General features: G+C 37.0%; 1 protein-coding gene across 1 annotated transcript; it reads right to left on the reverse strand.

Annotated features, from left to right (window-relative positions):
- Nucleotides 1–8,051: 8,051 nt before the first annotated feature.
- On the reverse strand, nt 8,052–14,364 carry LOC763273 (N-acetyllactosaminide beta-1,6-N-acetylglucosaminyl-transferase). Its single transcript, XM_030999078.1, has 2 exons — nt 13,615–14,364; nt 8,052–10,211 (listed from the first exon to the last, which is right to left on the reverse strand). The coding sequence occupies exon 2, from the start codon at nt 9,994–9,996 to the stop codon at nt 8,581–8,583; it is 1,416 nt and encodes a 471-aa protein (XP_030854938.1). The 5' UTR covers nt 9,997–10,211; nt 13,615–14,364; the 3' UTR covers nt 8,052–8,580.
- Between the last annotated feature and the right edge of the window lie 266 nt (nt 14,365–14,630).

Raw genomic sequence — 14,630 nt, forward strand, 5'->3', positions numbered from 1 at the left:
ATATTTGCACCTACACCCTCTCCCTCTGACCTTAGAAACAGAGATAATTGAAGAGCAGGGGCAAACAATTTCTCTGGAAAATTTTGATTATTTGGACGTGGTTTTACATAGAGACTAGCTGAATGAGGGCAGTATACATGTTTCTTGCTGTTCTCACAAGATTAAAGAAAGAATGCAAATTTGTAAGTTAACAACTTTGGAATCACTGATTAATCCTTATCACAATTTAATTATAGAATCTGGCAGCTGTGTTTTATTTTTGAAGTACCATATTGTGGTGTGACAACTACTAAATCATTTTAAAGAAGTCCCAAGTTTCTGTCAAAGACATCAATGAAATGAGATTGTAAATTAGTTGAATTAATTAGAGGAGAAATGGGACAATTGGTACTTACATACTCTTAATATTTCTATCAATCTCTCAGACTTTTTCCCACAAGAAAGTAATGTAATCTTCATAAAGAGAAATGCATACCCATCTACTGGAGAAGAATTGTAGAGCGATGATCGCAATAGTAAAGTTTCCTCATGTTAACAACATTCCACTATCTGTATATTAGCTGAAAATATATGTGTCAAAGAATTTGTTTCTTCACTTAATTTAATTTTTTTTTCTCACAATTACCAAAAATGGGCTTGATTGTATATGGTTAACTAAGTATTATTATGATATTTCAAGTGTAATTTAAATTTGAAGTTTTGCTTAAATTGTAGAGTTCCGTTTTTAATATTTACTTTTATCCTGCATTAGGCATATTCATATGTAACTTCTTTTATTTGTGCTGTTATTTAGTTTGTTGTGTTTTATTCTGTGTACACTGTACATATGCTAGTTTATAATAATATATTTATTCTTAACACTGCCTTTTGGTTGTATAGGTATTGCTTTATCTATCTAAGTTTGATTTATTTACTATTGAAAGACTTCTTTTTCTGTGTTTGGCGTCTATTTGCATATGGCTACAACTATCTGTACAAAAGTTAACCAGGTGCAATACTTTTATTTGATATTCATCTATTCTATGTATAACTGTTTTGCTGTTGATTTGTATATGTTGTCAGTAGTGATAAACATCATGTTTATCAAGCTCAAATTTAGCCTGTTGTAGGCTGGAACTATGTTCTGTGTAAATGGGCTAGGGAGATTTGTCGTACTGGGATATAAGGCTTATTTTTAATTAAGCATAAGGGGCTGTAATGATTGTGATCATTGGTTTGTTAGGAGGATATCTTATACCTGGAAAATAACAAAAAACTTAGTAAAGGAAATTTCATGTGAAATTGATATATTGTAGGCATTAAATATGCAATTAATTTGTTCTATAAGCCTTGCAAAGATGCTCAGTTTTTGGTCTTATGATTGCTAGCATGAGTTTTGTATTATAATTTCCTAATCTTTAATTTTCATCATATCTGGTTTTGTTAACTTTTGATGACAATTTTCCAACCAACTGTATGTTTCACTCGCCCTCTTGCATAAGTGATAATCTCCCAAGGATATTCACATTGATGTGAATGCATATCTTCCTTTTCAGGTCTTGGTTCTTTTTATTTTCCGTTGCGTTTGAACTTTGACCTCTTTGAAAGGGAATGATAGGTCATGTCAGATATCAGGGTGGTTTTATTTATTTGTGGAATGCTATGGTTCTCCCATTTCACCAAACGGTTTGTCTACAGTATTACTACATACCCCCATTTATTTGATGATGTAAATCAAACCGATATTGTATAAAACAGCATTCATGTATTTAAAAAAAATGTATTGTAATTGTTTTAAGTTGATGTCCTAATATTGCAGTGTTAATACATGTAGACACATAAATATACAAAGATAAAGGTTATTAGAATTAACTTGACTAATAAAAAAAAATATTGCAACTAGCCATGTATTCTGGTCGTGAATGATTTCAGTGTAGTTGAATGTATATAGTTTGTGAGGCTATGATTCTATGAGTTATACTGTGTACGTATACTTTCAGTTTTGTTTCTCTAAGGACTTAAACATTATTATACACAATGACATGTCCACTGTATACAAAATCAGTGGGCTGGATTCATGTGTGTGGTTTTAATGATAACATGCTGGGTTTATATAGCGCTTGGTACATCAAGGATGTCTCTTAGCACTTAACAGATATGTGAATTCGTAGAGAATACTCCATTTTGGAATGCAGCTCTCCCCATGTTTACTTGGTGCACCCCCCCCCCCCCCTCTCCCACACCTGTAAAAAAATGCCCTATTAGGATACCTTAAACTGTATACTGGTACATGTATTTCATATAATGATTCGTATGAGCTGAAATACATGTATACCTAACACCACCTTTACCACAGCACAACAGGAACCACCTTGACAACAAAATCTCTGTATATTGTGTTGGAGTTGGTTACAATCGAAAAATGTGTTCATTGCTACTTAAAAAATGATTTTTTTTTTTTTTTTTAAAGTCCCACTGACGAAGTTCCTAAGAAATTTGACAAAAGCTGTAAAAGAAATTACAACAAGATTCATTTCTTCTTTGTGTATGTGTTGCGATACGGAAACTCGTTTACATAATACAATTCTACAGAAAGTAGCATTTCTATAGTTGGTTTTCAGAAAATATACCATTTATGAATTTATTGCACTTAATGTATAATCCCGAAACAGGACAGTTCCTCCAAAGGAATGATATAGCAATTATCTCCATCATTATTTGCATTCCACCAATAAAAGTCCACCTAAGTTATCTATACCGAGTCACGTTCGAGAGAATAATATTCTCATTAAATCGATGACATTTCAACATTCATATTCAATCTATCCACGATTTCCCTATCTGTTCCCGCTCTTCATTATCAAAATAGTTCTTCGACCTATGGCATATATGCCATGATCCCTGATCATGTGAAAATGAGTTTGTTTTTCCCATCCATCTGTACTAGCATACACGGAACATCTCCGTCAAATTAAAGCCGTGTAAATGTCAAACCCATATCTGTCGGCTCCGTGTCACCTACGTTTTAAAGAAAAGTCCATCAAGTCATTTATTGTCGAGCTCATTTAGTTGGAGTCGATATTAATTATTAATCGGCAGTTTCATTAAAAGTTCAGGTCGTTTAATGGGAGCTAATGAAACCTGCATTATAGGTTGAGTGTTGTGAAAACGACTTGTGTTAATATAAGAACAGAATAACTTGATAGTGCTTTAATGTACTGACATCTGGTGATCGTCTTGAATTATTTTAGCATACACTCTCCCCCTTCGTTCCCATTCTCCCCCCCCCCCCCCTCTCTCTCTCTCTCTCTCTCTCTCTCTCTCTCTCTCTCTCTCTCTCTCTCTCTCTTTCTATATCATTTATTTGCCGTTCACATAGTAAGGGAACCCCCTTTAATTAAAAATCTAATTGCGACCGAGAATATAACCTATCTGTAATTCAATGATGATCGAGCTGTGACCAGGCACTGAGCTTGAAATGAGCTTGTTTCGCGAGTAATTATTGTTATATCAGCACTCATTTTCTATAAGTTCCTGCTGTGTCTCGTATATATCACTCCTTTATACTTTACCTGGAATAAATGCATGACTGTATGCATTTTCCAACAATTTTTCCATCATCCCTTTTGTAGATGCCGCCACTCGTTCGAATCAATTTCCACACATTTTGTCAAAGGATTATTGGCATTAATTGTCATTTTCCTTTAACCCATCCCACTTTCATTTTGCACTTTAAACCCGCCACGACCTCAAAGCAATTAAACCCGGCCCACTCAATTTAAACAAAAATGTTTCCAAAAGATTGACATCACCGTATGATACTTTTCAGACACAAACCCTTGCTCGTCAGTCGCTGTCCGTAACAGCGTCTGCAATGTGAGACTAGGCTGACAGAATGTTGCATATTTAGGCTCTGTGTATAGCTGCTCCAGAGACTGACAGAGCTAGGCTCTGCTCAAGGCTTTAGGAATTGTGGTAAAGTGTCAAATCAGAGTCTGTTCCTGCAGACTAGTATATGCGCTTTCACTTTCGGCCATTAGGACATGTGGTGAGATGATGAGCAGACGACACAGATCGATACAATCAGAATGATCGTGATAGCTACGTGCACTTTTTAGTTTTTTTGTCCTTTCGAATGTCGCGCTCCACTGGCATGGAACTAAAATAAATAGAATCTCGGTGATTTCTTGATATGAAAAGGCTTGGTGACACCTGCCCAATCTGGGAGCGATCGCGGGACGAAACTCAATGGAAGCAACACAGACGAGATGAAGAGAGTGGGTTAAATCAGGGACTTGGGATCCCAAGTCCCTGGTTAAATTTAGAGGTTGTGGGGTGCACGTGCCCCGGGAGACACTTGTATAGGGCGCAATAATAGTTATTGCAAAAGAGAGAATTAAGAGAAAGATAAATCATGTTTTGTAAAGATTATACTCACCTCCAATCCATGGTAAAGACCATGAGAAAGTGTTTAAATTGTCTAAAATTTAAAAAAAAATGTAAACTCCGGGGTTACTGTGCCCTCGTCCTACGATGTTTCTGCGGGATCGAGTAATTTCACGCCCCAGATACAGGACAGGAGATAGCGGCTACCTAATAGTTTCAGCATTTCACAGAAATCTACCTCTCGTAAATACTTTCCTTTATGACATATAACTTGTATTAGGATGTTATTAGATTTTGTGCCATACCCCCCCCCCCCCCAATCCCCAGAATATTGTCAAAAAGGGGATTAGTGCATAAAATTGATTTTCAAAGCTTCAACGAACAAGAGAATCATAACTTTCGGATGCAATCTTCAATTCCTCAAATATATTTTTAAAGGATATTTGTTAATTTAATATCTGACGCTCGATTGCTCTACTCCGTTGATTACAAATTGATTCCAATTGCAACTGCAATACATGCACAATGAATTGTGTTTCTAGAGGATGATATAAAATAAATAAAATAAAAACAACCAAAAATCAATCAAATAGATAATTTATATTGGTCGCTTTGCTCCCTCGCATGTAGAGTAGTCTATCAAACTAATATACATGGCATTTATCAAAAAATTAATTTCACGAAGCATGATGATTAATCAAAAGTTGTTATTATCATGATAAACCGGGTTTGATTTTGATTTTGAGTTTGGAAGGGACCTGGGAAAACCACAAGCAGTAATATGTATATAGGTGTACAATATGATCAATTAAAAAGAAATGAACCATTTTCCCCCCATTTATTTTGTAAAATGCATTTATTGATAAATATATGCTTTTGAACAAATCAAACCATCATATACAATCAATTGAATTAACATTGTAGCATCCTAACATAATTCAAATAAAACATGTTTCATTTTCTTGAATTACAGTGTTTTAAAACATGCATACCTTGTTGTTGTCTTACAATACTTTTTGATCTTTAACGGTTATTTTATTTTATTTTTATTTTATTTATTTATTCCCTCTCATAGGTGGATGGCCCTTTCAGCACAGCTGATTTTCAAAGGGGTCCACGTTATGGATTAATCTTTTGAAGATACAAAAATAGAGACTTCGTGAGACATAATTTTGCGAATTTCTGCTTGCATAAATGTTAGATAAACTGCGTATTTTGCATAAATGATAAGAAAATTTAAACATTTGAACATTTTATTTTTCAAGTCATAACCTTTAATTAAAACGAACTTGTCGAAAGAAAATCAAAGTTGTTAAGTTTTCGAACTACATATTATGTATCCAGATCTTAACCAAAAAAGTTTTGTGACATGTGTGTATGCATTTTACGAACATATCAAGATTTCATTCATTCATTCGTTTCATTTCCAATTCTCGTAAAAAATACATTCAACAATATACATTATAAGAAAATATATAAAACAATACAAAGAATATGGAGTAGCTAGCAGAGGCCATTGGCCTTTCAAAGGCTGTGCTTTAATGGTCGCAGATAACTATACAAAGTAAAGAGAAAAGAAAGAGTGGGTTGTATATAAGCAAATGTGTACAGGCTAATTAAACATAATTAAGATAGAAATTCCTTCACTAGATTGTTTGAACGAGACAAGAATAAGGAATAATGAATAAGATTGTCGTGTAACCCATCGTCATATGAATATAAGGGATTGTTACATAATTTCTATTTGAATACATTATACCAGTATTTGGAAACCTTTATCAGTGTCATTGTGAAATATGTTTCCACCAGTCTATAATATGTATACACTATCGCAATATTCAAAGAACTTGGATATATCCCATGAATATTATTTAAATGAGCTTATTTTGACTAAAAGACTACGTTAAATCAATATCAATTTCATTCAATTTTATTTCAGATTTTCAATACAAATACATTGTACATGCAATTTAACTGCCAATTTATTTTTAAAATGGTATTGGAATTAAAATAATGAACATCTAAAAACACTTAAGAACGACATTTTTATCTGCGAAATATCCACAGAAATACATTCAACCCGATCGCTTAGACTTTCGAGAAACTACGGCAATGTCGATTGACTTCACCAATTGAAACGTGCCAACATTACAACGAGGTGTTACGTAATCCGAACTTGATGTGTCTGTTGCCCTTGAGTTGATTTTGCGAAAGTCTTTGCGATCGTGATAATTAGAAAGGAATGTGTGTTATATCCCCCCCCCCCCCCCCAAAAAAAAAAAAAAAAAAAAAAAATTAAAAAATCAAAGAAAAGAATTCACATTCGCAAAACGAGTAGTTGAACCGTGGAACAATCATTTAAAAGAATGTTAGGAAATTGAAGACAAATAACGTTGCCGATAAATATCTAAACATTATTAATTTGATTGAATCATCATGCATGGGTTGAATAAATTTCAAATTCCAATTCCGGTTTTCAGCCTTTTCTCTAATATCATGTGACCTTAACTAAATGAGCCAAACAACATCTTACAGTCCTCCCATAGAAATAAAATCACTTTAAAAATCCCAAAGAAAAACATCACACAACCTTTTAAAAAACATCACACAACCTTTAAAAAAAAAATATTTAAAAAAATGTTTGTTTTTTAATAATCATAATTTTCGGTAATATACAGCTAGTACTTCAAAACATATTAAATGGAAACCATTTATCACAATGTGGGAACATAATTATACTCTCATTTAAGACGATGTGAATGATAATTATATAGCAGACTGTATTCTAGACTGGATCCGGAATATTGTGAAACCGGAAGATACACGTATACGTGTAGATCAAACAGCTATAACTAGATAAGGAGACTTTAATATGCCGAACTGTTTATGCAGTAAAATTCACTTCCTTGTTTCATTGTCGGTGTAGATATGATATGAAGCACAGTTTGGTATACATTATGCATTTTCATGGAACAGACATGTATTGTATTTATTACGCTTCATTGATGTACATCAATAATCTGTTTATAAACATATAACTCAATTTACAATACAATATAACAAATCAATATTCTGTTTGTAAACATATATATCAATTATCATATAAATCAATTAACAATGCAGTGTAGAAAACAGAAGGAAAATCATATACAGCAGAAGAAGTGTAATAATATAGGGATGGATTCGGCATTTTGTCAAAGTGGCGGGGCAGCACAATATTATTCCCCAAAGATCCCTGACAAGCAAGGAAAAAAGTAAAACAAAATATGGTAATCACATTTTCAGCTGCCATTGGTTCTACAATATAAATTTAAAGGTGTCCAAGTACAAAATCCCAATAGGCCATTTTCGTAACATAATCAAAATAATGCACCAAAAAAAGTCTTTGTTAAATGCTTCGTTACAAATGATTTCATTCAGCTGTTACAAACATACAACAAATTGTTCAATGGTCAGAATGCGAATTGCATAGATTCCATGCTGTTAGGTAGGACTAGGACAAGACATAATGCTTGTCCTACCTAGCAACAATTAATGTATGCAATTCGCATTCTGACTATTGAAATATAGTTATTCTTAACATTTTGAAACGAGGCACTTAACAAAGATTAATTTTATGCATTAAACTTGATTACATTACGAAAATGGCCTACTAGGGGAGGGACATAATTGTTGTTTCTGTTTTGGGGGTGAGTACTGAAGGTATAACATATTTAATGTTAAAGGAGGAAAGGCCATCCCCTTTTTTTAAATACTTCCTGGTCCTCGTACTAAAGCTAAATATCTCGGCAAGCAAGAACAAATTACTTATTCCAGAAACTACGAGTCACACTTTTTTCAATCTAAGATATCCAATTGGGAATATCAACCTAAGATAATTTCAATAGCCTTGTCTATCACCTATTGAAATGTGCAAACAATACAGTGACGTATGTATTACGTAATCTTAACATAATTCATATGGGATATACAACAGGGTATTGATATTCCCTTGACTTGATTTCTCGAAAGTTTTCGTGATCGTGTTGCATATGGATTGTCGATCAAAGCACCGAGGGCAATTACTCTTGAATCATTTTAAATTGCATTACGTAACTTTTTTGGGACACCGTTATAGGGATCCATAATAGTTTGTCGATAACGGATTAAGTACGTATAGCATTCATTTGGTGGGTCCAACCATGCCATAGAATATTTGTCTGAGTATGGTTGTAATCATGGAAACAGATTTTTAACCGGATAATCATGAACATATTCTGAAAGTGCATCTGGAAAGACCGTCCTGTAGTCCAAGAGCGCCTCTAAACATTGCATGGTGATCGGATCATAATCGTAATAAACCTTATTCGCAAATATATGCGGTTGGCTCGACAAATAGGGCAAATAACCGGCTCCTATTACACATACAGCCCGTACATACTTGCCAACGCACGGTGCGTAGTAATCCGAATTCGTCCATCGGATGAACCGAACATTCGATGCCCAGGTTGAGTTCGGATAACCACCCGGCACTCCCGGAAACCGGTTTAATGTAACCCAAAAATGTTCATCGGGGCTCAGTGAATCGGCTAGATACTCTAAAATGTCATTAGCTTTCTTATCTGTTAAGAGATGTACTACATATTCCCTTGTTGCTGCGTAGTAGGCATTTCCAAAATACATTTTAGCGTTATGAGGTGGATCGGGTTTCTCAATATTAGTTCGGATGACTTCACCTCGGATAACCTTATGTTTATGTTTTGTCCTTCCAACAAACCACTGAGTCTGTTCCGGGTAAATACCCGGTATATCGTTGTGGCCATGGTATGCTTTCATCTGTTTCACAATTTCTAGATTGGTTTTGAGCGGGAAATCCTGACCGCACAGATTGATCACATATTTCCACTGGTACTTTACGAGGTCTCTCATGCAGTTGATATCGGCCACCACTCGGCTAAATCCGGCGTACTGGACATTCTCCAGTTTAGAAGCGACAAAGACGTTATCGAAACAACCAGCAAGATTTCGGATGGCTTGATGAAAAGCTGGTCCTGATTTGGTATCCACATGAATGCAGTAAAAATTCTGTGGCTGGTAAATAACTCGGAGCAGACGTTCGATTTGCGCTGCTTCCTTGTGCGCTGTAATAATGTACGCGAGCGGGTAATCTAATTCTTCCTCCGATAGCGCTTTGAGTGGATATCGGCGATGTCGTCTGTACGACGGGCAATCTTTGGTCCAATTCGTTACCGTTTCGTCACAAGGGACCGTCACCTGTGTGTCACGGACCACCTCGTACGCTTGACGTATGATTGTCTGATTATTGTGTATGATACCAGAACAGTTAACATCGTAATGTTTATGGTACCCGGGGGAGTTGTACCAAGAATTCCAAGTACCTGACTTGAATTTGGACTGCAGTTCTGGGCTCGGACGTCTTTCACAAACCCCATCTTTACACATTACATCGTCTTCTCTATCATTGGTTGTTTGCTGTCTAACGCCAGAACGCTCGTCAACACAGCGATTGTTCTTTATCGCATTTCGGTCGGAGTTAAGTAGACCGAATGAGATGATGAAATAAATAAAGCAGCCAGCCGCTATCAAACTCGCCAACCTGCGAGAAGAGAGTCTGAAAACCGACCTTCCCATAATGGCCACGTGATAAAAACACCGATGTCCGACGAATGTGATTGGTCAAAAGTTTGTTGCTACGCGACGCTCACAAGCGAAGCGAAAGGTAGTCTGTAATACCGACTTGAAACAGCGATTCCGCAACGCTATACGCTATTAGCCATGTTGAGTTCGTCCACCATGTTCGTTGCGTCGGTGTAGCATTTCTGACGTCTCATTTTATTCGATGTATACTGCAAATAAAAGAAAACATGAGAAGATTAAAAGGGTGTACTTTTCGTGATCACATCCTTTATTTCTTTATTTCTTTATTTATCAATAATTGAAGAATAGGACGGTTTGTCACGTTTCTCCACAAGTGTCCACCCCCCCCCCCCTCTCTCTCTCTCTCTCTCTCTTTATAAGGCCTACGTGTTTAACGATTGATTAGCGGTAGTCTCAATATCAATATCAGTAAAAATATGCCTGATAGGGTAACGAATTAAATGAATACTCGAATGCCCCGTCAAATCTATATTAGATGTCATGTATGGCTTTATGATGCCTTTATTAATGACTTCAATGATTTATTTCTTAATAATATCTTGGCTCCTGGCTGACGTGGATAGTCGAAACATGGAGATAAATTATATTTCATTTGCGCAAGTAAATCGTTCATGGTTGTAAATGTGATGAGCGATTTACTTTATCAAGTGAGGGCAATTGTGATCCTGCGGTGCCCCCCCCCCCCCCCCCGTGAGTGTTGGGGGACACAACCCCTTTTTGAGACCAAGTTGGCATGTACTTCTACCTTAAATACACCACAAAATAATACTCCCTTAATTGCATATAAATCAAATCGGAATGGTGCCCGTACCCCTCACCAAACTAATGGACCCGCCCATGGCACCCCCCCCCCCGGAAAGCTAATAGACCCATCTACTTTATACTGTTGTTCTCAGGGCCTTCGCCATACCATTTTGAACAAAGGGGGAGGGAGTGGTCATGCATGGGCCGCACCCCTGGTCCCCAACAGAAGTTAACACACACCTTTTAAAACAAAAAGGCCCCCCCCCCCCTGGCAAAAAAGTGACACTTTATTTTTTATTTTTTGCTCAAGGGGAGGGGTAGGGGTGTTGAGTCAAATGAAATAGTGCTCACCCCCCCCCCCCCTAAATCAACGTCCCTGGTTGATCTACACTGTCATAGCACATGTATTGTATCGACTATGAAGCAGCTCTCATTAATTTTGACAGATTACAAATGCGAGAGTTCATCAGCACGATCATTTTATAGGTGTTGTCAGTCATAATTTTCCCGATCCATCTGGAAGCACCTAGATAACAGCTATCTATAGATTATTCACTTACGTATATGTGACAAACATGTGACATACAGACTATTATCTAGATAACTATTAATAAAATCTAGATTGCTAATTTCTAGATTATTGGCCTCTGTCTCACACCACCTATTGAGTTGGTAATCCAGATCTGATCATAGCTGACGTCACGTGTATAAACATACTCCGGTCAAGCTATGTAATCATTTACATGAGGACGCGAGTTGTAAAGAGTCTGCAATAGATTACACTTTAAAGCCCCACTGCACTAGTTTGGCCAGGGGATTAGACCTCCCTGCATGGTCACTGACAGGTGGTTATATCTCATAACATCAGCTCTCTATTAAAATAAGAAAGGGGGCCATGGGGACCAATGGTCACCGATTAGGCATTGTTTGTTATATAGAGGGCGCAATTAGCTATAAGTAGTGTAGTGGGGATTTAAGAACCCACTGCAGTATTGGGAGGGGGTCCCGGTGTGGTGGTCCATTGCACCTGCACAATCAGTTATACCGGGAGGAGAGACCCAATGGTAACGGTGATTCAATTCAGTTTCCCCTAACAGGCACAGGCCGTGACACCCATACATCCTCTGATATTGAGAAGTGCAATCAATTGGACATTTTATTTCGAGTTATTTATTTTAATTTCCAGTTTTATTTAAACTGGGTTGCCTCTTCAAATGCTTCCAAGAGGAGAAAATGAATTGACAAGCGAGTAGCACCTAATTAATTGATATGGTATTTCCCACCGGAAATGTGTCAGCCACTACTTTGGTCATCCAATCATTAAGGACTCGCATATAATAATTATTGACCACTGACTAACTGGTCCGAGACCCTATCATATAGGCAAAGCTACAGTTACACCAGGGAGATGGGAAGGATGTGCAAGAGTGGGATTGTTCACATTATGATGTGTCACCTTCCTGTTCAATGCTGAAAGCTTCAGGGAGGCCTAGAAATGACACCTAGACGCAAGACACTATTATTAGCTCCATGCATGCCTACAACTATGTTAAAGGTAATTCAAAGTTTTGGGAAATTTTGAAAATTGGATTTTAGTAATTCTTTAAAATGTTGATACATTTGGATGCCCCTGTGGATGTATTATAAGCACTAGAAATTTTAGCCCCTAAAACACTTCTGCTTTCGAGAAATTGAATGATCAAAAATTTACCGGTGCTCCCGGTAAATTTCAAATATTTCAAATAGCGCCTACGGCCATTCCATGGTAGCTGCGACCATGAACATCTCAGAATATACAGTTCTAATATATAATTTCCAAAAGGGAATAGCAAATTGGTCGATTGTAGTCAAGAAACATTGTTTTAACGCTAAAGTAATATCAGTCTTGGCAGGGAGCCATACAACATAAAGAGTTTATTATTTACAATTCCATCACTTTAGACTCGATTTCATATGCGACAACGATCATTCATTGAATATTGTAAAATCGCATATTGTTCATTTGAACCAAATTCATGACCCCATACCAAAACTTTGTATTACCTTTAACGATGAAATACATTTTACAAATAGGTCCGAATTAGCAGTGTCCAGTTGTGCCCCTCCCCCCCCCCCCCCCCCCCCCCACTCCCTGAAACCCGAGTAGACTACAATACCAATCCGGAAATGCGCTTTCTGTTTGAGATGCTGAAATTGTATATATTTTTCCATCAAATGTCAGGAATATAGTACCCCTCTCTTAACAAAATCTTGCTTTCGCGCCTGTTGTAGCACAAGGCCCAGTTAGATCTTTTGAATAACTGCTGATCTTGAGGGCTTGCAAACTTGCCTAATTAATGCTTGCCCCACATACCAACAAAATCATTTGTATAAGGTGGGTATTATAATATCCACGTTGCCATCATATCGTAACACGAGATATGAAATATAGCAGAGAATCTTGAAGAGACAGCCAGGCCAACTAATTATTTGGATGCATAATGAAACTCGGAAATTATCATACATGCAGCATACATGCCTGTACAATGAATATCGGCCCACCCAAATTTTTATTGATAACTGTTTAAATCATTGAGAAATAACTACTTACACACTTCTATCGCATGGACCTTAAACAAACCCGTACTCGACTTATTAACAGTTTATTCCCTCATCCACGCCCTATAATATGCAAGCAGATTCGGTATATACCACAGAGATCCTCCCTGGTCACAGCCATGATTCATTTCCGCATCGTATGTATATACGGTCACTTATTAAACCTTCATCATCACCACAATCCAGTTGCAAAACACTAACGAGTATTGTACAATCATGTACCAGTGCTTCCACAAGTGAATACATTACCTTCAGAAAGTCCATCAGTCATCCCAGTTGAGAATACCACTCCATTGTAATGAATATCATTTTTGTTACGGGACGTATATTATATTTCTCTATTCTTTATCCGTTGAGCATGATGTACACGGGCAGATGGTGTACAGATAGCTGCTTCCGATTTATTGAAATGTTCCCCATGGCATTTCCTCCTGTGGCAATGGCAAACTTCCTTCGAAGGATATTCAACGCGTTACGATATAGTTCAAGAACAGATATTTGGACAGTTATGTTTACTTTCTGAGCCGTTGCATGAAAGCAAACCGTGATGATAAAGCAATAACATGACAACCTGGCGAACGCAAATATTTTTTTTTCCTTCTCGCACAGCGCTCTCAGTCTCACGATGGTTATAGATCACCCTTCCAGTCTCACCGCTTTGTTTAGTGAATGTTGAAGCATGGACTTAATAAAAGAAGCTCAAAGTCCAAAACAGAGCAGAGACATAGTCACTGAAGCGGTGTTGGTCTAGACGGCGGCGTATACGTATACGACCTTGCTTGATGTAAGATGCGTTGTCCAGTTATGATTTATTAGGGGATTAAAGCCAGCGTACAGTATTATACCATAGACCTACCACCAGGTCTATGATTATACCAATTGTTGAGTGTACCAGTAGAATGGTACGAATCTCATATATTCACGTATTTATATGCAGCAACCGTAGTCGATCATAAATGCGAACTACACTCGACCCTCTCTGAGTCTCTCGGAGCGTTGCAATGTTACAGTAACACGCCGCTGCACAGGCGGGAGAATATTAATTTCATCACAAGCATAACGCCATCCGCGAGAGACCGGAAGATGTTACCATTATCAAAACAGCCCGCCAATCAAAACTGAATTGACTAATAGTGTATGTGTTTACGTAGGTTGATAAAGCCATTGCATCAAGCTTATATCATTATCTTCCTTCTGCATGTGCATTTGGAGCTGGAAGTCCAATGATATTACATACGAGCTGGAATATGAAAGGCGAGTGGCGT

The sequence above is a fragment of the Strongylocentrotus purpuratus genome, unplaced genomic scaffold (assembly GCF_000002235.5).
Source record: "Strongylocentrotus purpuratus isolate Spur 01 unplaced genomic scaffold, Spur_5.0 spur5_contig_861, whole genome shotgun sequence".
NCBI classification, from domain to species: Eukaryota; Metazoa; Echinodermata; class Echinoidea; order Camarodonta; family Strongylocentrotidae; genus Strongylocentrotus; species Strongylocentrotus purpuratus.

Coding starts and splice junctions, on each gene's coding strand:
- LOC763273 (XM_030999078.1), bottom strand. CDS start 9,996: ATGGGAAGGTCGGTTTTCAGACTCTCTTCTCGCAGGTTGGCGAGTTTG.